Consider the following 23056-nt stretch of genomic DNA (forward strand, 5'->3'; position numbering starts at 1 on the left):
ATTCCCAAAGGGGATCAGATAGGTAGCAGTTTTGATCTCTCTCTCTCTCTCCCTCTCTCTCTCTCAATCGACCTTTGCCCTCCCAGGAATCCTAAAGGCTGCCTGCCTTGCCCTCTGTCCCATCCCTTGGAAAGAGCTGGGCCAGACCCAGGGTTTGTAAGAGCCTTCCTGCTGAAGGAAGTCTTCAGGGCAACAGATAGGACGACGTTCTCCAGCCCTCTGGCAGTAAGCCCTGGTCCTTCCAGGAGGCCCCATGGAAACCACCTGCTTGCAACACCTTCCATTCCTGGGATCCTTCCTGGGATTCCCTGATCCCTCCAAGCGCTTGGCAACAAGCTATAGAGTTCCCAGGATTGCATCGCCTGGAGCCAGGGCAGTTAAAGCGGCCTCAGAGCGGAGTATTGCTGCGGTGTGGATGCAGCCACCGCCTTCTCCTCCTCTCCGGCTCCAGAGGCTCCAGGGCGAGCACCGGGCCCAGGATTTAGTCATCCCCAACGTTAAGGCCCTGAAACCCGAGCTCACCGGGAACCACGGGGGTCTGGAAAGGGTCCTGGAGGGGAAGGGGGCTGTCTGGCTCTCTGCTGGGGAAGTGGGGGGGGATGTCAGTATCGCCCCTCTTTCTTCTCCTCTTAGTTTAAAAAAGCCTGGAAGCGCTGATTTGTCTGGCTCTTGACTGGGACAAGATCCCCCCTTTTCTTCTTTTGATTTAACCCTGCAATCCATGATTTGCACTTGGCAGGGAGGGAGGGGGGCAGGGGGGCTCTCGGCATTTCCCTTTCCCTTCATATAGATAAATATATATATATATATATAGAGAGAGAGAGAGTCTGCAATGACTGGTTTCCATTCCGAGGAGGAGGAGGAGGAGGCTGTCTGGCCCCTTGCTTGGGGCGAGGGTCAGGGTTCCCCTTTCCTTCTTCTCTTACTTAAAAACAAAGTCTGCAATAATCGATTTGCACTCAAAGGGGGGGGGGGCTGGTTGGATGTCTGCTGGGGGGCAATATTTCTCTTCCTCCTCCTCCTCTTCTTCTTTCTCTTCTTCCCTCTTTTCCTTTCTTTGGAACAGTCTGCAATGACAGAGTTGTACTCCGAGGGGAGGAGGGTCTGGCTATCTGCTGGGGCGGGCAATCTTTCTCTCCTTCTCTCTTCTCCCTTCTTCTTTTTGATTTCAATAAAGTCTGCAAGAATAGAGTTACACTCTGAGGGGGGGGTGTCTGTAGATGGCTCCCTGTTTCCCTTTCTTTCTCTCCTCCTCCTCCTTCGGCTGAGTTTCTCCAAAGGCGATCTCTCCCTCCTCCTCTTCCTCCTTCTTTCCTGCTGCGGGAGACACCTGAGAAGAAGCCGGGGCTCCTCTCGCCAAGGCCTGGGCAGCTCCCTCCCTCCCTCCCTTCCCGGAGGAGGAGGAGGAGGAGGAGGAAGGCCGAGGGGCAGGAGGAGGAGGAGGAGGAGGGCCAGGCAGGGAGGGAGGCAGCCCAGTCGGCCAGGGCCACCGCCGGAGCCGGAGCTCTCCCAGGCGCTGCCCTCCCCTGCCTCCTCCTCCTCCTCCTCCAGCTCCGAGCGAGGAGCCTGGGCCGAGGGCTCCGGGGACGCCAGGGCCCTCCCTCCAGCCCCTCTCCGAACCAGGCACCAGGAGCAGAGGCAGCGCCGGGGACTTTCCGGCCAAGTTGCTGCGGGGCTTCTGCTTCGGACAAGGCGGAGACTCCTCTTGGCTTTGCGAGGGAGGTAGGCAAGGAAGAAGAGAAAGAGAGAGAGAAAGAAAGCTCCAGCCGGCTCTTCAGGCTCCTGGAGCCCTCCGAAGCCCGCACTGCAGGAATAGCCCACTTTCAGAGCGCTTTTAGCTGGCTCTCTGCTGGGGCCACCGGGCAAGAGTTGCCTTCTTCGTCTTCTCCTCCTCCTCCTCCTCCTCCTCCTCCTCCTCCTCCTCCTCCTCCTCCTCCTCCTCCTCCTCCTCCTCTTTTTTCTCCATTTCTCCTTCTCCTTCTTCTCCTTCTTTTTCTCCATTTTCTCCTTCTTCTCCTTTCCCCTTCCCCCTTTTCTCCCTCTCCTCCTTCTTCTTCTCCTTCTTTTCCCCCTTCTCCGTTTTCTCCCTCTTCTCCTTCTCCTTCCTTTTTCTCCTCCTTCTCCTTCTGTTTCTTCTCCTTCTCCCTTTTCTCCTTCTTCTCCTTCTTTTCCCCCTCTCCTTTTCTCCTTCTCCTTTCTGGGTTTTGGGGGCCCTGTGGGCATGTTCTCGAAGAGGTTATTCCTGATGTTCCAGAGCATGGCCACAGAGCCCCCCAACCCCCCAAAAGAACCAGGGCTGCCGGCCCTGAAAGCCTTCGACTTGCCTTGGCGATGATTGATTCGGACTCCGAGGGGAGAAGGGCTGCTTGGCTCTTTGCTGGGAGAGGCAGTACTGTAACCCGCCTTGAATCCCGTTGTGGGAGAATGGCGGGCTATACAGCCTTGAAATAAAATTGAAATAAAAATAAATACATTCATTTTTTAAAGTACAATAACTGATTCGCACTCAGAGCTCTGGGGCCACAACAAACTACAATTCCCAGGATTCCCTAGCATTGAGCCAAGGCACTTAAAGCACTCTCAAACCGGATGATTTCTGCAGTGTGTTTTGAACCCTAGGTTATTTTAATTGTTTATTTTCAACAGTTTTTTTGTTTTGTTTTGTGAACCGCCTTGGGTCCCTTTTTGGGGAAAATAGGTCCCTTTAATTGCTTGTTTGTTTTTTAAATTTGTAAAGTTTTTAAAGTGTTTTTCCCCCTTTAATCTCGTGAGCCAGATTGGGTCTCTCGTTTCGGAGAATAGGTCATTTTAAATGTTGTTGTTGTTGTTGTTGTTATTATTATTATTATTTGTAAAGTTTGAAAAGTGTTTTTTATTTATTTATTTTGTAAGCCGCCTTGGGTCCATTTTCGGGGGGGGGGGGGAGGTGACCTAAAAACGATTTTTAAAAATAAATAAATACTGTAAATAAATAAAGTGTTGTTTTTCAAATTTTGTAAGCCACTTTGAGCCTCTTTCCGGAGAGAAAGGTCGCCTAAAAATAATATATATATTTTAAATAAATAAACAATTAATATAATGAAATAATAATAATAATAATAATAATAATAATGTTGTTTTTTTAATTTTGTAAGCCGTCTTGGGTCCCTTGTCGGGGAGAAAGGTGGCCTAAAAATGGGAGGGGAGGGAGAATATTTTTTGAATGAAATGAAATGAAATGAATAATAATAATAATAATAACAATGCTTTATTATTATTTTGTAAGCCGCCTTGGGTCTCTTGCCAGGGAGAAAGGCGGCCTAAAAATCGAAAAAAATATTTCAATATAAACAAATAATGAAATAATAATAGTAATAAAGTGGCTTTTTAAAAACAAATTGTAATCCGCCTTGGGTCTCTTGTCGGGAAGAAGGGCGGCCTAAAAATGGGAGGAACTTTTTTTTTTTTAAATGAATAAACAAATAATGAAATGAAATGAAATGAAATGAAATGAAATAATAATAATAATAATAATAATAAAGTGTTTTTTATTTATTTTGTAAGCCGCCTTGGGTCCCTAGTCAGGGAGAAAGGCAGCCTAAAAATGAATAATAATAATGATGATAATAATAATAACAACAAAGTGTTTTTTTAAAATATATATATTTTGTAAGCCGTCTTGGGTACCTTTTTTGGGGGGGAAGGCGGCCTAAAAATGAATAATAATAATAGTAATGATGATGATGTGACAGAGTTGGAGAAAAGTTCTCTTTCGGGACGACAAGGTCCAAGGTGCCATTTTAAGTTAAAGATATTGGGGGGAAAGATCGTAACCTACCGATCTGGGGAAAGGATTTATTTTGTAAGTCACCTTGGGTCCCTTTTCTGGGGGGGAGAAAGGCGGCCTAAAAACGAATAATAATACTAATACTAATACTAATAATAATAGTGTTGAAATAAATAAACCATGAGATGCTGCTGCTGCTGCTGATGATGATGATGCTAACGGCGCCCTCTCCCTTTCCTTTCCCTCCCCGGAGCCGGTGCCATGTCCCTGCTGCCCTCCTTCGGCTTCACCCAGGAGCAGGTGGCCTGCGTCTGCGAGGTGCTGCAGCAGGGCGGCAACCTGGAGCGCCTGGGCCGCTTCCTCTGGTCCCTGCCGGCCTGCGACCATCTGCACAAGAACGAGAGCGTGCTCAAGGCCAAGGCGGTGGTGGCCTTCCACCGGGGCAACTTCCGCGAGCTCTACAAGATCCTGGAGGGGCACACCTTCTCCCCGCACAACCACCCCAAGCTCCAGCAGCTCTGGCTCAAGGCCCACTACGTCGAGGCCGAGAAGCTCCGCGGCAGGCCCTTGGGGGCGGTGGGCAAGTACCGGGTGCGGAGGAAGTTCCCTCTGCCCAGGACCATCTGGGACGGCGAGGAGACCAGCTACTGCTTCAAGGAGAAGTCCCGGGGGGTGCTCCGGGAGTGGTACGCCCACAACCCCTACCCCTCGCCCCGGGAGAAGAGGGAGCTGGCCGAGGCCACGGGGCTGACCACCACCCAGGTCAGCAACTGGTTCAAGAACCGGAGACAGAGGGACCGAGCCGCAGAGGCCAAGGAAAGGTGGGTTCCCCCCCCCCCGACACTGGAACCCCTCCGTCAGAGGTCGGGGGAGAAAAGGCCCTTTGGGGACTACAACGCCCAGAATCGCTGGCTGTGGGGGATTCTGGGCGTTGTAGTCCCCAAAGGGCCCTTTCCCCGACCTCTGTCCCTTCATGCCTCCCTGGATGTTGTGGTCCCCAAACTTTCCCCCAGCTCTGTCACTTCATGTGCCTCTGGATATTCGCATCTAAAAAGTAACTTCCCCCAGAGCTGTAGCTTAAAAGCTTCCTAGACGTTGAAGCCCCAGAAGACAACTTTCCCGAGACCTGTAGGTTAAAGGCTTCCTGGACATCTGAAAAGGGAACTTTCCTCCAGCTCTGTCACTTCATGGGTCCCTAGATGTTGGGGTCCAACAGAGAACTTTCCCGACATCTGTAAGTTAAAGGCTCCCTGGACGCTGAAGCCCGAATAGGGAACTTTTCTCCAGCTCTGTAAGCTGATGGGTCTGTGGATGCTGGGCTCCAGAAAGTAACGTTCCCCAGATCCGTAAATTAAAGGCTCCCTGGACCTTGAAGCCCGAAAAGGGAACTTTTCTCCAGCTCAGAAAGTAACTTTCCCCGGATCTGTACGTAGAGCCAGATCTTGTAGCACCTTTGAAAGGAAGAAATTGACAGCCTGAGCTTTCATAGACTTCAGACTTCTTCCGATCTGTAAGTTAAAGGCTCCCTGGACGTTGAAGTCCCCAAAGGGAACTTTCCCCGAGATCTGTCACTTCCTGGGCTTCCTGGAAGTTGAGGTCCAAAAGATACCTTTCCGAGTTTTGTAAGTTAAAGGCTCCCTGGACGTTGAAGTCCAGAAAGGGAACTTTCCTGAGATCTGTAACTATGGTTGAAAAAGGGAACTTCTCCCGAACTCTGGACAGAAACCTAACTTCATGGCTCCCTAGGAGCTGTCCTCCCCCAAAGTAACTTTTCCCAGCTTTGACCAAAGGGACTTCCAAGTGGATTTAGGGCGACCCCATAAATCTCATAGGGTTTTCTTAGGCAAAGCTAGTTTTGCCCGTCCCTTCCTCTGAAACAGAGCCTGGTCTTCCTTGGCGGTCTCCCATCCAAGTCCTAACCAGAGCTGGCCCTGCTTAGCTTCCACGATCAGACGAGTTCAGGTGCTTTCTATGGTCTAGTAGTTAATCTCCAGAAACCTGTCTCACTTTCAGAAGGAAGCTCCAGCCAGGGAAGGAAAAACCCAAAGGAAAACCCCCTGTGATTTGTTAGATTTTACTTTATGCTCCACCAGGGAGCAGCCAGGGAGGCATCCTGGGGGAGGGCTTTGAGCCTTGGACTCTGGAGACCTGGGTTCGAATCCCGGCTGCTCCCTCAAAGTCCCTGGTTCCTGATTCCGTCCTACAGCCAATCCTTCATGCCAATCTTTCATGTAAAAGGGGCAGCAAGAAGGCCCATGGGGCAAGATGGCTCCCCCTCAGCCTCCTGGTGATTTATGAGGGCCCTGGCAGAGCCCAGTCCTTGGGTGGGTTGGGCCTGGGACCCATCATGGGGACTGACACCCTAATCCTAAACACATGTCCAGCCCCTGGAAGTCAAGTGCTGCAATTGAACCGGGAGGCCGGGAGGTTGTAAGGGAGACAAATGACTGGGTCTCTCTTTTCTAAAAGAGAAAGAGAAAGAAAATGATGCTTCACACCCTCCTGACACCGGTCTGCGAGAACAGTCTTCCGAGGGTTATCCCAAAGTCAGCAGGCAAAGGGACCTTGTAGCAGGAGCTTTTCTAGACTTGAGCCTACAGAAAGAGATCTTGCAGCCCCTTTCAGATGAAAGAGAGAAGTTGGTAGCCTGAGCTTTCCTCTCGCAGCCCCTTTGAGACTAAATGAAAGAGAGAGGTTGGTAGACTGAGCTTTCCTGGCCTTGATCCTACGCAAAGAGACCTTGCAGCAGCTTTGAGGCTGAGAGAAACTGGTAGCATGAGCTTTGGTAGGCTCAAGTCTAGGCTCAAGTCTAGGCAAGCTCATGCTCCCAACCTCTCTCTTTCAGTTAGTCTCAAAGGGGTAGAAATATGTTTTTGTGTAGGCTCAAGTCTAGTAAAGTTCAGGCTAGGAAAGTTCTTGCTACTTGGCAGCTTGAAGCCTAGGAAAGCTGAGGGCTGATACAGACAGCCAAAATAAAGCTGCTTTGAGTCACTTTGGAGGTATGTTGTTTAAATGATACATGTGTCCTAAGAGTCCAGAAGCCACACCAAAGCCACGCTCCAGTCCTAAGGACTAGAGTGCAGCTTTGGTGCAGCTTCCAGACTCTTAGGACGCATTCATCATTGAAACACCATACATCCAAAGTGACCTGAAGCAGTTTTATTTTGGCTGTCTGTATAGGGCCTCAGTCTGCCAACTTAGTCTGCACCAAGATCCCTTTGCATCCTGACTCTCCAGACGGAAGGCAGCTAGCTCTCTGAACTCCAAGTGAGTGCCCTCTGCTCCAGGACTCTTACTTCCAAGTAAGCCTTAAAGGAGTCTGGAAGGAAATGAGGTTATCCGGGTTCATCTTAATCCCAGTCTTCTATTTTCAAAAGGATCAGAGAAAAAGAAAGGCAAAGAAAACGGGTGGCAGGCAGTCTGTGTGCAGAGAGCGCCTGGGGCCGACTCAGAAGGCGACCTCCCGCCTAACCTTTGCCTGACTTCAGTCATAAACACCATGTGGCCCTTGTTTTTAAAAAGGATCCAACCGGCTTTAGGGAAGGGAGGCTTTTTAGGTCTGGATAAACATGCTTGGGACTTCGGTGGCTGGCAACCTAGCGCCTTCTTTGGGGTTTGCAAACCTTCACCCCAGACCTCTTCTATTTGCTGTCTTCCTTAGATCTCTTCTCTTTTTCTGTGTTGGTCCCCAAATTTTTAGCATCGCAAGAGAGTGAGGCATTGAAAACCATTCCTACCTACAGCTCTTATTTGCTATGTTTGCATTTCCTGGTTCCCCAATTTCCGCATCTCAGAGAGTGAAAACCTCATATATATAGATATTTTCTGTTTGCATTTCTTTGGTCCTCAGATTTTGAGCATTTCAGAGAGTAAGGCCCTGAAACCCTCTGGCACCTATAGTGTTTATATTTGCTGTCTGCATTCCCCCAAATTTCTAGCATGGCAGAAAGTGAAGCACTGTAAACCTTCACCCCTAGGCCTCTTACATGTCCTGTGTTGGCATTCCCTTGGTCCCCAAATTTCAAGCATCTCAGAGAGTAAGGCACTGAAAGCTGTTGGCACCTAGAGCTTTTATATTTGCTGTCTTTGCGTTTCCTTCAGTTTCTAGCCTGACAAAACTGAAAATCTCACACCCCTGGAGCTCTTGTATTTGCTGTGTTTGTATCTCCCTGGTCCCCAAACGGTCCCTAGATCTCTTCTATTTGTCTGTGTTTGCATTCCCATGGTTCCCAGTTCCAAGCATTGAAGGGAGGGAGGGAGGCACTGGAAAACATTCCCACTTAAATGTCTTGTATTTTTCTGTGCATGCATTCCCTTCGTCCTCAGTTGCTACCATTTCAGAGAGTGGGGCACTGAAAACCTTTGGCACCCGTTTGTACTTGGCCCCCTTGGCACCTAGAGCTCTTATATTTTGCATATCCTTGGTCCCCAGTTTCTAGCAACTGAAAACCGTTCCTACTTAGAGCTCTTATATTTTCTGTGTTTGCATTTCCTTGGTCCCTAGATTTCTAGCCTTTCAGAGAGTGAGGCCCTGAACCCCCTTGGCACCCAGAGCTCTTATGGCCCCCAGTTTCCAGCAATTCAAAGAGTGGGGCATTGAAAACCCTTGGCACCTGAGTTCTCCTATCTACTATGTTTGCATGTTGGCATTTCCTTGGTCCCTTTGCCTGCCCTTATGCCTCAGCTGTGGGTCCCTAAATGCCCAGCTGAATGTTTTAAAAAGTTGCTAGACATTTGTATATTGCAGTAAAGAGGGAGGTCAGGGTCCTTATTTTTTTTTGGGGGGGGGAGGAAGGCAATGACTTTGTTTTTCCTCATGCCATTTTATCCCTGATGTATTTGTGAAAACTGGCAAACAGGTGGCACCCTCTGGCATGGGTGGCACAATCCGAAGCCGAGCCAGGAAGAAAGAAAGAGAGAGAAAGAGAGAGAGAAAGGAGAGAAGGGAGGGAAGGAGGGAGGAAAGAGAAACTGGAGCCCTGTGAGAGATTGAGAGAGAGTCTGGCTGTCTCTCCTCTTCTGGGATCCGGCATCAAATGACCCTTGTCTGCCAGCCTCCATGTGAGGGACAGGGTGCCCAGGTGTCCTCACCACAAAGGAGGACAAGGCCCTGGAAAATGGAGGACCTTTGATAGAAGGAGGTGGATTGCCTCCTCCTAGGGTTTTCATAGTAAGAGACTTTCAAAAATGGTCCACAGATGCCTCCTTCTGTGCTGTACTAAAGTTGGTGGCCGCAGTGCCCCTGCCATTGCCAGCCCTAACTACTGCCCCTCAGGAGATGATTGGCACCTTTAGTTCCAATTTTTTTTTTGGGGGGAAGCATGGTACGATAAAATAATTATAATAATATAACTTAGTCTGGCTCTTCATCAAAAGCCTGTCTGATGTGGTGTCACCATCAGCATAGGCTCTTTCCTCACGGGAGTATGCCATCCCAGCACCAGGCAGTGCCAGGGTGAGCAAGTGCCCTCACCACAAAGGAGGACAAGGCCCCACAAAAATGTAGGACACTCCAGGAAGAAAATGGAGGACAAGGCCAAAATAAAAGCTAAGAACACTCCTTGGATTATACATGCTTATCATGCTCCAAATGGAGGACATTTTGAAATTCCTCCTGGAGGAGGGAAGATGGAAATGGAGGACGTGTCCTGGAAAAGGAGGACACCCTGGCCACCCAGTGTGTGGAAGGAAAGGGGGCAGAATAAGGAAGGGATCACAGGCTTGCAAGTGGATCCCTGCTCTTCGTGGATCAAGGGACCAGTTTGGATGATGATGATGATGATGATGATGATGATGATGCTAGGGGACTTGCAGAACTGTAGTTTTGGGAGACACTGAGCTGGGGGGAGGTCTCCTTGTGTGTAAATATATAGGCTCAGCTGGACCCAACTCCTCTGAACCAGAAGGCATCATGTGCGAAGGCTGCCCATGGAAGCAGAAACTTACAAAACGAATTAGTTTGGCTATTAAAAAGCAATAAGTATAAGGCAGTGCATTGCCTCCCCCCCATAAGACAGGTGTGGGGTTTTCTCACACATAAGGCTACTATCCTGTGGGTTACTTCCAACTAGAGTAGAGCTACTCCAGCAATTGGAGAAGGGGGGACCAACTCTATTCATTCGGTGGGCCTACTTTGGAGCCAGATATTGGAATGGACTTTAGGCTATAATGCCCAAGTCATTTTTTCTTTTCACTTTTTGGGACAATCCAAAGCCTGAGGTATAAAAGAGTGTAGTAACGAAAGGGCAGTGATTCTTACTTAGGCCTTGTCTGTTAATCCCAACCTAATATTGCAGGGTTAATATGGTTTATACTAGATTATTGCAACACTCTCTTAGAGTTTCCTTGCTTTTTAAAACTCATTGGTAATATCCAGAGGGCAAAATGGCCTTGGTGATGGTGGTAGTGATTATAATTACTATTACTACTGCTACTACTACTACTACTACAAGTGGGCCCTTGGTGTCTATGGGGTTTGGTTCCAGAATCCCCTGTGGATACCAAAATCCATGGATGGTCTAGTCCTATTAAATCCAATGGCATACTACAATGGCATCCCTTATATAACATGGCAAAATCAAGCTTTGATTTTTGCAATCTATATATTTTAAAAGTAGTTTTAGACCAGAGATGCTTGGATTTAAAAATCTGTGGCTATAGAGGGCTGACTGTATTTTGTTCCCCTGAGTAGCCTTCGCCATTGACTTGAAGGCACACAGAAGGGACAAAATAATTAAAATAGTTAATTAGTTTCCCTCCCAGGCCTGGATCCAGATGGAGTCTTACTTAAAGTAGACCCATTGAAATGAGCAGGGAGTTGCTATCATCATTATTGTTATTGTGTGCCCCAGAGCAAAGCTCCAAATGTTGTTGTTGTTGTATATTACTAGTATTACCATTATTGATAGCAACTTTAATCATTATATAATAATAATAGCAACAAAAATAGTAATCATGATGATGATAGTAGCGACTCCCTTATTACTGTTATTACTGTTATTATTATTACTATTATTATTGATAGCAACTTTAATAATTATATAGTGATAATGATAGAGCAAAGTGTTGGTGGCACAACAAAATGCAATTCCCAGTATTATTATTGTTATTGTTGTTATTATTATTATTATTGGAGAAGACTTTTTCCTTTGATAAAGCAGTGTTGGTACCACAACAAAGTGCAATTCCCAGAATTATCATTATCATAATAATAATTATTATTGGAAGAGACTTTTTTCCCTTGATAGAGCAAAGTGCAAAGTGCTGGTGCCACAACAAAATGCAACTCCCAGAATAATAATAACAATCATCATCATCATCATCATCGGAGGAGACTATTTCCCCCTTGGGCTTTCTTTCCACCCCCGAAATAGATCCACAAGGCCTCTTTGGTCAGAGCCTGGGCTGAGAGAGCTCTGGGCAGCTGTCTAGAGAGGAGTCCAGGGGCAGCAGCAGCAGCTGCAAGGATGAAGCCATCAGGAAACTATGAGGCTCTCTTTGGAGGCCTGGAATGGGACTAAACCCGGTGAAAGCCAAGGGACTGGCTCCAGAGGAGACCCAGCCTTGCAGGCACCCTGGTTTCCACAGCAGATCCCAGGGGCTGCATCCACACTGCAGAAATAATCCAGTTTCACCCCTCTTTAACTGCCCTGGCTCAATACTATGGGATTCTGGGGGGCTGCATTTCGTTGTGGCGCCAGAGCAAAGCTCCAAACATTATTACTGTTGTTACTACTATTATCGTTATTATTATTATTGATAGCAACTCTAATAATTAATTAACGATATTGATAGAGCAAAGTTCTGCTGCAACAAAAAAATAACAACACTATTGTATTAGTTGTGTTTTTAATATTTTGTTGTGGCACCAGAACAAAGCTCCAAATATTATTGTTGTTATAGTATTATTATTATTATTATTATCGATAGCAACTCTAATAATTGCATAATGATAATGATAGAACAAAGTTTTGGTGCCTATATATATATCTATATCTATATCTATATCTATATCTATATCTATATATATATATCTCCAGTGCTTTTAAAGATGATTTATTCTTTTTAAAAATATATATAAAGTGATTCATTAGTTGCAATTAAGTAATTAGCTAATTGATTAGCCGCAATGAGGCTTTTCCTCCTACTTCTCCCGTCTTTTCTTAATTTCGTGCTCCGTTTTGGGGCCACAGCAAACCACAATTCCCAGAATTCCATAGCATTGAACCTGAGCAGTTAAAGCGGTTTCAAACCGGATTGTTTCTGAAGTCCGGATGCAGCCCCAAAAGTCGGTCCTCTTTACATTCAGATCATTTATCTGTAACATTCAGGTCGTGTGGATGGAGATTAAACACGTGTTTTTGGGCCCTTTAAAGGGCCAGATGTGGATTTAGACTCGAGAATATAAAGGCATTGCAAAGTATAAAAGTATCCTTTCAAATGTATAATTTATATACCTTCAGATTATGTTTATACTGTATCATTATACCTTCAGATTATACATTTAGATTATTATACCTTCAGGTTATACCTTCATATTATTATACCTTCAGATTATTATACTTTCAGATTATCATATTTTCAGATTATACTTTCAAATTATTTATATCATAATAAAGAGGATGATGATGATGATGATGATTTATTCATCCTGCCCCTTAATCTAAAATTTGCAGCTTCTGATAATGTAGAAGGTGAATGTAAATGAAACCGATCTAATATTATGTTTCTTTTAAAACCTGTACACACACAAACACACACACACACATGGTTTTGAATGCTAACATGTATTAATGTGTATTATATTTAATCATTTTCGAAGAATGCACTCCAAAGGCAGCCTTATTTTATCTATTTTTAATTGACTGTGTAAATTCGCAGCTCTATATAAATAAATAAAGCTTAATAATAATAATAATAATAATAATAATAACATATTAAAAACTCTGCACTAAGCAAATGTGAGTGTTTCGTTTCCATCTTCTGCCACCCAAAAGCCACCTTAAATCCCATCTAATTAAATAATAACATAATAAAATACTATTAAATTCAATTAAAACCGTTTTCCCGAATTTGAGGCTCCTTTAACCTGCCTCCTCTGCGGATCTTTCCCAGGGACTTGAGGCTTGCAGCCTTTTGGACTCGCTTTCTTGGGTGTAAATCCCATCGCGCTGAGTTGGGTTTACTCCTGAGTAAGGAGACAACGGCTTGCAAACTGCTCCAGACTTTGCCTGGGGGTTTTAATCACATTCCCCCCCCCCCCCCCGGCAGATCTGCACAGAGTACAGCAGAGGTTAATTCGCAACTGTCTTTAATAATAATAATAATTTTAAAAACGAGGCATGTTAGTTCTGTTTTCCATCCTCCTGGACCCAGCGGGGCTTGTTCTCGCGAAGAAAGCCAGGACGGCCCTCCGTTCCCTGAAAAGCGGCGTACGATCCGAAAGGGCTGAGATTCCCGGGGAACGGGTGGCTCTGCATCCGTCCTTGTGTCGCTTTCTTCGGCCGCATGCATCCGCACTGCAGAAAGCATCCGCATCGATCGCACTTTAACTGCCCTTGATCAGCGCTATGGGATCTGGGGAATGGCAGTTTGTGGCGGCGCCGCATTAAAAGTGTTTGGGTTAAGGGACTGGTTCGGATGGTCTGGAGAAATGCCATTAGAGAGAGAGAGAGAGAGAGAGAGAGAGAGAGAGAGATCTATATCTGTCTACAGTATCTTTCTATAGATCTCCCTCTGGTCCTTTTTATTTGTCCGTCCGTCCGTCCGTCCGTCCGTCCGTCCGTCCGTCCATCTATCTATCTATCTATCTATCTATCTATCTATCTATCTAAAAAGGACCAGAGAGTTAGATATATATTTATAGAGTGAGAGAGAGGGAGGGAGGGAGGGAGAGAAAGAAAGAAAGAAGGAAAGAGAAGGGGAGAGAAAGTACTTTCTCTCTCTCTCTTTCTGTCTATCTATCTGTCTATCTATCATCTATCTATCTATCTATCTATCTCGTGTGTGTGTGTGTGTGTAACGCATATCCAGTATATGTGTGTGTGTCTATAAAAGATAGAAAAAGAGCCAAACCACATGGCATAGTCAAAGCATCCCCGACAGATGGCCATCCAGGTCTTCAAACAGAGGCTGGATGGTCATCCGTCGGGGATGCTTTGATTGAGAGTTCCTGCATGGCAGAATGGGCTTGGACTGGATGGCCCTTGCGGTCTCTTCCAACTCTATGAGTCTATGATTCTATGATCCAGTCTGAGACCACTTTAACTGCCTTGGCCCAATGCTAGGGAACCCTGGGAACTGTAGTTTTTGAGACATTTAGCCTTCTCTGCAGAGAGAGCTCTGGTGCCACAATAAACTCCAGTCCCCAGGATTCCCTGGCACTGAGCCAGGGCAGTGAAAGTGGTCTGAAACTGGATTATTTATGCAGTGTGTTTTGGGCCACAGATAGAGAGAAAGGACCATATGCATGTGTGTGTGCAGGTAGGTATATATGAGAGACAGAGAGAGAGAGAGAGAGAGAGAGAGAGGGGGGACTACACACACACATATATTTACACACACACACACACACACACACAGAGCATTTCCCCTTTTAATCTTCATTCCAGCACACTTGAGAGGGATTTTCTCTGGACCTTTCTCCTTGGGGACACCCCAGTGGAGGGATTTAAGTATGACAACTGTTTTCTTCTGATACTGCAACCAGCTTTAGAAGCATAGAAACCTGTTGTATATACTCATGTATAAGTCTAGAAATGTTAGTCAAAAAATTGGCCCCCAAAACCCGGGTCGACTTATCCCTGGGTCAGAGTAAGTACTGTACTTTAACTCTTATTTTTAGAGAAGGAAAGGCAAGAGTGCGATCTGTCAGGAAAGCACTGACTCCCCTCTATTTTCTCATCCATCCAGCTTTACTATGAGCACAAACAGTTATACCTGCTGGGATTTTTCAAAGTCCTCTGGCATTGTTTTCCTTAGCTTCATCCTGTATTACATGTCCCTTGACTTATCCATGGGTCATATCAAAATCCATCATTTTGGCCCCCAAACCTGCCCTCAACTTATACATGAGGTCAACTCATAGTCGAGTATTATATATAGGGTAAGTGTCCAGAAAGGACCACAAAGGGTCATCTGGACCAAGCCCTGACCTGCAGGAATTCACAATTGTGGTATTTCTCTCCGGTTGCCGTTCTTGTTTCACTTCTTTGCTTGTTTTTCTGCTGTTACCTTTTCATTCAACAAAGTGTGATAATAAAGAATGGATAATAAAAATAATAATGATAGAATACCTTTTCATTTAACAAAGTTTGATAATAAAGAATGGATAATAATAATAATAATAATAATAATAATAATAATAATAATAGGATACCTTTTCATTCAACAAAGTGTGCTAATAAAGGATGGATGATAATAATAATGACAGAATATCTTTTCATTCAACAAAGTGTGATAATAAAGGATGGATAATATAATAATAATAATAATAATAATAATAATAATAATAATAATAGAAAAACTTTTCATTCAAGAAAGTGAGATAATAAAAGATTGATGATGATGATGATGATGATGATGATAGAATACCTTTTCATACAACAAAGGGTGATAATAAAGGATTAATATAATAAAGATAATATTGCAGCTTTCCCCAGATCAGGTGCCTGCCACATCCATCATCCCCAGCCAGTACATGCAGGGATGATGGCAGTTGCATTCCAGCACTTCTGGAAGCCACCTATAGTAACGTTTTATATTGAATAAATGGATAGACACCAGTGTCCCTAGAAGAGATCTACTGAAACCAATGGGGAGGAAGTGAGGTGTGACAAGTTCCATTCATGCCAATGGGTCTGGTTTACATTGGACTGTACAGTTGTTCCTCCACTTTTGTAGCTTTGACTTTTGTGGATTTGATTATTTCTGGTTTTGATTAATATGTACGTTCTCTTTAGGAATCTCTTGGTCTTCCAGCTCAACTCTGCCAGAAGTGGATAATAGAGTTGTGCTGGAGAACCTAGAAGTTCTTAGAGAAAGCACTCCTCTAGGCATTTGTAGATCCTCCAGTGTGATTCTATGATCAACCTCTGGCAGATGTTGACCACAGAGTTGCACTGGAGGGCCTGGAAGTTCCTAGAGAGTTCTCTCAGGTAAAAAGAATAGTGTTGTTGTTTTTAATTTCCAGGTTTTCCAAAATGAATATGGAGAGACTGCTGTAGTTTATGCATTTAGACTTACTCCAGGGGCAAACAACTTTGCCCTATTACAGGAATCTGAAAGCCCTGCAACTCTTATGGGTCCACTCTACAGAATTCTGGGGTGTGAAATGTGGCAAAGGAATTCTCCACTGGAGAGTTAAAGGGCATATCCACTCTACACGGGTTGACAGTTATCACCTATCCTGAGATATGTAGTTTGCCAAGGCCCTTAGAGTTTGGCCACAGAGTTCTAACACAAGGGCATGTATTAGAGAATTCTAAGTATCTGACCCAACTACAAATCTCAGGATTACATAGGATGGAGCCATGGCTGTTAAAGTGGACAACATACAGGAACATATGGATCATATCCATAAATAATCGAATCTGTAAAAGTCAAAGCCACAAATGTGGAGGCCCAACTATAAATACAGTTGGCCTTCTGTATCCACGGATTTTTTTTATCCACGGATTCAAACATCTACGGCTTGAAAATATTTTAATAATGTATCAATTGCAATAAGAAAACCTTGAGTTTGTCATTTTATATAAGGGGCAACGTGTCACTGCTCCATTGTATTTAATAGGACTTGAGCATCCATGGATTTTGGTATCTACTGGGGATCCAGGAGCCAAGGGCTAACTGTAATATTAATAATGATAATGATGATAATGATAATGATAATATAACCTGTCTCCCTGTCTCTCCTCTTCCTCCAGAGAGAATACAGAAAACAACAACACCTCCACCAACAAACCCAACCAGCTCTCCCCCTTGGAGGGGGCCAAGCCTCTCCTGTCCAGCTCAGAAGAAGAGTTTTCTCCCCCTCAAAGCCCGGACCAGAACTCCCTCCTGCTCCTCCAGGGCAATCTGGGCCACACCAGGACCTCCAGCTATTCCTTGACCGGCTTAACTGCCTCCCAGGCGGCTGCAGCGGCTCATGGGCTCCAGGCGCATCAGCTCCAGGACTCTCTCCTTGGCCCTCTCACATCCAGCTTGGTGGACCTGGGCTCATAATCTTTGGACTGACTAGCCACCCAGAGGCGGCAGGGATGGGTGGTTTCTTTCCCCAGGTGGCTTGTAAATAAGGGGACAGGATCATGGCAGGTTTTCCTTTTTCTTCTTTTCATTTTGCTTTCCCAGAGTTTCCCTACCTGGCCATTCAGAAAAGGGACTTTGGAAACAACACCAACACCGACAGTCTTTTCTTCTAGGTCTAAATTCAGAACAATTCCCAGGGAATTCCCTGATCCGGCACAATTCTCGGGGAATTCTCCTTTGATCCGGCACAAATCTTGGCGAATTCTCCTCTCATCCAGCACAATTCTCAGGGTATTCTGCTCCAATCTAGCACAATTCCCTGAGATTTCTTCTTTGGATTCTGGCAGAATTCCCAGGGAATTCTCCTTTGATCCAGCACAATTGTCAGGGAATTCTCCTTTGATCAGCACAGTTCCTGGGGAATTCTTTGAACAGCACCAACACCATTTCCAGGGAAATATCCTTTGATCCAGCACAATTCCCAACGATGTCTCCTTTGAAACAACCTTTCTCCCTCTCATCCAATATTCCTCTTACCCAACTTCATGAGGTTTTAGCTCAGTGATTCCTAAACTTTGTTCCTCTAGGTAATTTTGGACTTCAGCTCCAAGAAGCCCCAGCCACCTAGGTCCATGGTGGTGAACCTATGGCACGCGTGTCCTCTCTGGCACACAAAGCCATTTCTGAGGGCATGCAGAGAGATGGGAGGGTAGGAGAAGAGTAGGATCAGACTTGTTCCTATTCCCCGCCCTCCCATGCCTTTAGCTCTCTCCGGGGAAGTCCCGTCCCCAGAAGTACTCTTCCAGGAAGGCAGAAGTCCTGCCCTCAGAAGGTGGAAGTCTTGCCCCCCAGAAGTCCCCCGTGGAAGTCCCATCCCCCAGCATGGGGTAACACCTGCTGTGGGAACGCGTTTGAGTTTGGGTACTCAGTATCTAAAAGGTTTGCCATCACTGACTTAGGCCAGTAGTCAGGAATTCTGGGACCTGAAGTGAAAAATAAACCTGAAGGGTCAAAGTTTAAGAATCACTGTTTTAGCTGTAGCTATCTGTACTGCACCATTAAAGCGGTTTGATATCACTTTAACTGTCTTGGCTTCAGCCTGTGGAATCCAGAGATTTGTTCTTTGGTGGGTCTATCTAGACTTCTCTTCTAGAAAGTTCTATAGAGTTCTGATCTCAGGTCTAGCTCTAATTCCCTCTAGCAGGGAATTCTGAGATCCTTACCAAACTATAGATCCCAGGATTTCCGAGGAAGGACCCATGTGCATTTTGTGAGATATTTAGCCTTCACTGTTCTTTGGAATTGTAAGTTGCTCTGAGTCCCAATTTTGTTTTTGGTGTTTCTTTTTTTTTTGGGGGGGGGAGAGGAAGCAAGATACAAATACATATAATAGTAAACAATATAATAATTCACTGTCACAGAGCTCTATGTCACAACAAACTACAAATCCCAATATTCCATAGGATGGAGCCATGGCAGTTAAAGTGCTGTCAAAGTGGATTATTTCTGAAGTGCAGATGCAGCCTAAGGAAATTAACACTCACCCAAAGGTATATTTAGGGGGTACACTTCTCTCACCTGGTCCTCCCTTATTTCCCCCAATTTATATTCCTTGCAATTCAGTTTATTAAGCTCTTATCAGCTGGATTTACAGTTATTTTATTTTAATGCCGGATATACTCCATCCCAAGTTGAAGCACTTGAGTCTCATGGATTGTGGTTGTTGTTGTTGTGTGCCTTCAAGTCATTTCACACTTATGGTGAGTCTAATGGTAAACCCATCATGGGGTTTTCTAGGCAAGTTTCTTCAGAGGTCTGTTTTTGTCACCATTGCCATCCCCTGAGGCTGAGAGAGTGTGACTTGCCCAAGGTCACCCAGTGGGTTTACATGGCTGAGCGGGGATCATAACAGGAGAAATAAAGACAGGGGATTTGAGAATACTTAGCTTGGTCTGGATCCTGTTGGTTCCCTTTCCTATACAGGAGAAAGAAAGAAATAAAGGGTGAGGAAAACAAAAATTAATGCAGAATCCTAAACATTCTTACTCAGAAGTCAATCCCAGGAGAAATTATGTGGGACTAAAGCTGCATCCACATTACTGAAATAATCCAGCGTGACACCACTTTAACTGCCATGGCTCAATGCTATGGAATTCTGGGAATTGTAGTTTGTTGTGGCACAAGAGCCCTTTGAGAGAAAGAGAGAGGCTAAATATCCCACAAAACTACAGTTTGCAGAATTCCATTGCATTGAGCCATGGCAGTGAAAGTGGTGTCAAACTGGATTATTTTTTGCAGTGTGGATGCAGCCTAAGAGAACAATTCTTAGCATGTATACACAGAAGGGAGTTGCATGGAACTAATTTCCACATCTGCAGAGTGTTGCAGCTTTACACTGGAGAAATAATCCAGTTTGACACCACTTTAACTGCCGTGGCTCAGTGCTAGAGAATTCTGCGAATGGTAGTTTGCTGTGGCACCTCTGGCACCAGAGCAAATCTCCAATATTATTATGATTATGATTAATATTATTTTTATATAACTGTATATAATGATAATGACAGAGCAACGCTCTGATGCTACAACAAACTACCATGCTCAGAATTCCATAGCATTGACCCATGGCAGTTAAAGTGGTGTCAAACCACATTATTCCTGCAGTGTGGATGGACTCCAGGTCTGTTTAGGAGGTATTTTTTTAATAGTTGGTGGTGGGCTTGTGGTTCTGATTTGATTTCTTAGGGGAAGGGGTTAGGGTAGGGAAGGGGTAGCGCACCAAACCTTGTATTTTGAATGGGAGATCTGAAGAAAGCAAGTTAAGTTTACATATTTTATTTTATTTTTTGCTTTTTTGGGAGGGAGTCAGGTTTAGCTTAAAAAGAAAATAAGAATGGTGCAGTATTAGGTGAAGAATGTAAGTGCCTATGTCTTAATGCAGGTGTGTGAGGCCTTTCTGTTAGAGCAAATCTGAAATGTGACCATACCTTTCATGTCATTTTTATGTTTGTGGTGGAGTTAGGAAATGAATCCTTATGACCTTTGGGTTTTGTTTTTTAAAGGAAACAAAAAATCCACATGGGAAAAAAAAGTAGGATCAAGTTACCCAGGACAATCTATCCATAAGCCACCCTCTTTTTATAGGTTTTTCTCTGTGTCTGTCTTTCTTTTTCCCATAGTTTGGCTTGCAAAAAAAGAAAAGAAAAGAAAAGAAAAATGCAGAAAACAAAGACATTGGCAATTTGATTTTCTTTTTGTTACCGATAGTAGCATGTACTTTCCTTTCCAGGTTTCTTGTACCCACAGAAGTCTAAATTAAAGAATGTTGCGAAGACTCAAAGACTTTCTTTTTTAAAAATAATCTATAAATTGATAATCAGAAGATTATGTGGTTTCCCCCCTCTCTCTTCCCCATTCCCACCTCAAATAATCTTATGGGCAGAAACCTACCAAAGATGGGGTTTTTTTTACTCCAGAATCATCTCTTTAAATGTTTTATTGAAACCTCCCTTGTCACTACTGTAGGTAGAAGAAATACAGCAGAAGTGCTAAGATACTCTGATAGTGAATTGCATTCACATTGCAGAAATAATGCAGTTTGGCACCACTTTAACTGATATGGCTCAGGGCTATGGAATTCTGGGATTTGTAGTTTTGTGGACAATTTAGTCTTTGTGGTCAGAGAGCTCTAGTGCCACAACAAACTACAAATCCCAGGATTTACAGGATGGTGCCATGACAGTTAAAGCAGCGTCAAATTGCATTATTTCTGCAGTGCAGATGCAGCCTTAGGAAGACAGATTCTGGCTGAGGTTTGGAGCTACTGCCTAATGATAAATTACAAGTAACTATTTATAGTTAGTTACCTGGAGGCTCTAATTGGTTACAAATGAAGAGTTACTTTTTAATGTTGAGCTAATAACCTGATAATCAAGTTACATTAGGACGGTAAAATAATGGAACTCCTTCAGCAATGAAATTGTTTTTAGCTAGTTGTATAACTAGAGGGTTGTTGTGCCCTCACTACTTTGGTGTGGTTATTTTCTTCCAGACTAGGCGCTTGTAGCAGTCCTTTTTTGAACCATTAAAAAAGGTACTTTTGAATAATGCAAATGGGGAGAGATGTTATTTTAAAACTATCAGAGTTGCCAGGTTGGAAATTCTTCTAAACAATTATGAAAGGTACAGGAGTTGTCTCCAGTCTGGCAAATGTAAATGATATCTTAACTACTTTTCTGGTTATGTTGACTGTACACTTTTTAAAAAGTAACTTTTTAATTGAAGTCAAGAGAGTCCTTGAGGCCCATTCAAATGCACTTCTGAGCAAATTACAACCCCTCTTACAAATTTTCTGTTTACTAATGCTTTGTTTAGCAAGTATTTATGCCTGGAGAGAATAAACATTAAATAGCAAATATGTGAAAACTGGAAAAGAAAAATCAGTCAAATTTTTAACCCACTGAAGTTTCCAGGAGAGCCAAAAAGGCAATGGTAAATGAGACGACTTGCAGAAAACATCACTGGAACAACTACTAGGAAAGATCAAAGGAGAAAATGCAAAGCAGGCTTACTGCTGAGAATACTGTGCCAAAAAGACAAACAAATGGGTTCTAGAGCAGATCAAGCCTGAAATCTCTCTGAAAGTCAAGATGATAAAGTTGAGGCTGTTGTACTTTGGTCACATCAGGCAAAGGTATGACTTACTGGAGAAAACTATAATACCAGGAAAGATGCAGGGATGTAGAAAGAGAGAAAGACCACATGCTAGATGGATAGACTCTGTTAAGGAGGTCCTGGGTATGAATTTGCAGGGCCTGAACAATTTAGTGGAGGATAGGGGGTCTTGGAGATGTCTTGTCAGCATGTGTTGTGAGTCAAGATCACGTTAACAACAAACAAAACATTGGAAATCAGTCCTCACTGCCCAGGGTCACACAGTATATACCCAACTCTTTTCCATGCCAGCATTCTCTGAAGATGCCAGCCACAGATGCAGGAGAAACATTAGAAACAAACTCTTCTAGAACATAGCCACATAACCCGAAAAACCCACAGAAAACTATGGATGCCAGCCATGAAAGCCTTCGACTTCACAAAACAAAAAACTGAGACTCATTAGAACTGATGGGCCATTTAAGGAGGACTTTCACTGTGACTCCTAATAGAACTTGCCCCCTTAGTAAATGTGTCTTGGGCTGCATCTTCACTGCAGAAATAATCCAGGGTGACACCCTTTAACTACCATGGCTCAATGTTATGGAATTCTGGGAATCGCAGTTAGTTGTTGCTCTCTGACAGAGAAAGCTCAATGTCTCACAAAACAACAATTCTCAAAATCCCATAGCATTGAGCTACGGTAGTTAAAGTGGTGTCAACCTGGATTATTTCTGCAGTGCAGATGAAGTCTTGGTTTACAGTGTCAGCAGCCGTTGCTGTCCAGAAGGAAGACAGCAGCTTCTCTTCACACTGAAAAACCCAACAAAACAATGCATTGGGAAAAAAAGAGTGGTTCCAAAAAGAAAAGAAAAAAACAACCATTGATTGTGGCTGGAAGTCTCCTTGAATTTAATGGAAATTGATCTCCAGGATAGACTCCAGCCTTAAAAGGGGCATCTTTGGCTTTGCAGAGAGAGGGCCCTTGGATTCAAGGAGAGCTGCAGCTGCTCCAAATCTGCCTGAGCATCTCATGGGAAGGAATGGAATTTGCACAGAAAATATTTTTTCCTGCATTGGGACTTTTTGGAGGAGATTTTCCCAGTTATTTGGAACCCAAGGGAGTTGGGGAGGGAGGGAGAAAGCAAGCAAGGACCATAAGGCTGTCTGTATCTAGGCACCCTTACTCCAGAGTAAACGATATCACTGTTTTGTGGATTTAGGATGTTCTTGTACTTTCCTATATGGCTAACACAGCTACACTTGGATATGTTTTCATGGGTAAATGTCATTGAGTAGGGGATGTTTCAGAAAGAAAACAGGATTACACCTCCATCCTCTTTTCTCAAGTGAATGAACACTCCTCAAAGTGGAAAATGCTCTTTTTCACAGGCA

The 23056-nt window shown here is 44.3% G+C and overlaps 1 protein-coding gene across 1 annotated transcript; it reads left to right on the forward strand.

Annotated features, from left to right (window-relative positions):
- Positions 1-1399: 1399 nt before the first annotated feature.
- LOC149315223 (homeobox protein SIX1-like) lies at positions 1400-20331 on the forward strand. Its single transcript, XM_089522772.1, has 3 exons — positions 1400-1722; positions 4020-4587; positions 16690-20331. The coding sequence occupies exons 2-3, from the start codon at positions 4028-4030 to the stop codon at positions 16985-16987; spliced, it is 858 nt and encodes a 285-aa protein (XP_089378898.1). The 5' UTR covers positions 1400-1722; positions 4020-4027; the 3' UTR covers positions 16988-20331.
- The last annotated feature ends 2725 nt before the right edge of the window (positions 20332-23056 follow it).

Source organism: Sceloporus occidentalis, unplaced genomic scaffold (genome assembly GCF_023333645.1).
Source record: "Sceloporus occidentalis isolate IW3139 unplaced genomic scaffold, rSceOcc1.0.p SCAF_4, whole genome shotgun sequence".
NCBI classification, from domain to species: domain Eukaryota; kingdom Metazoa; phylum Chordata; class Lepidosauria; order Squamata; family Phrynosomatidae; genus Sceloporus; species Sceloporus occidentalis.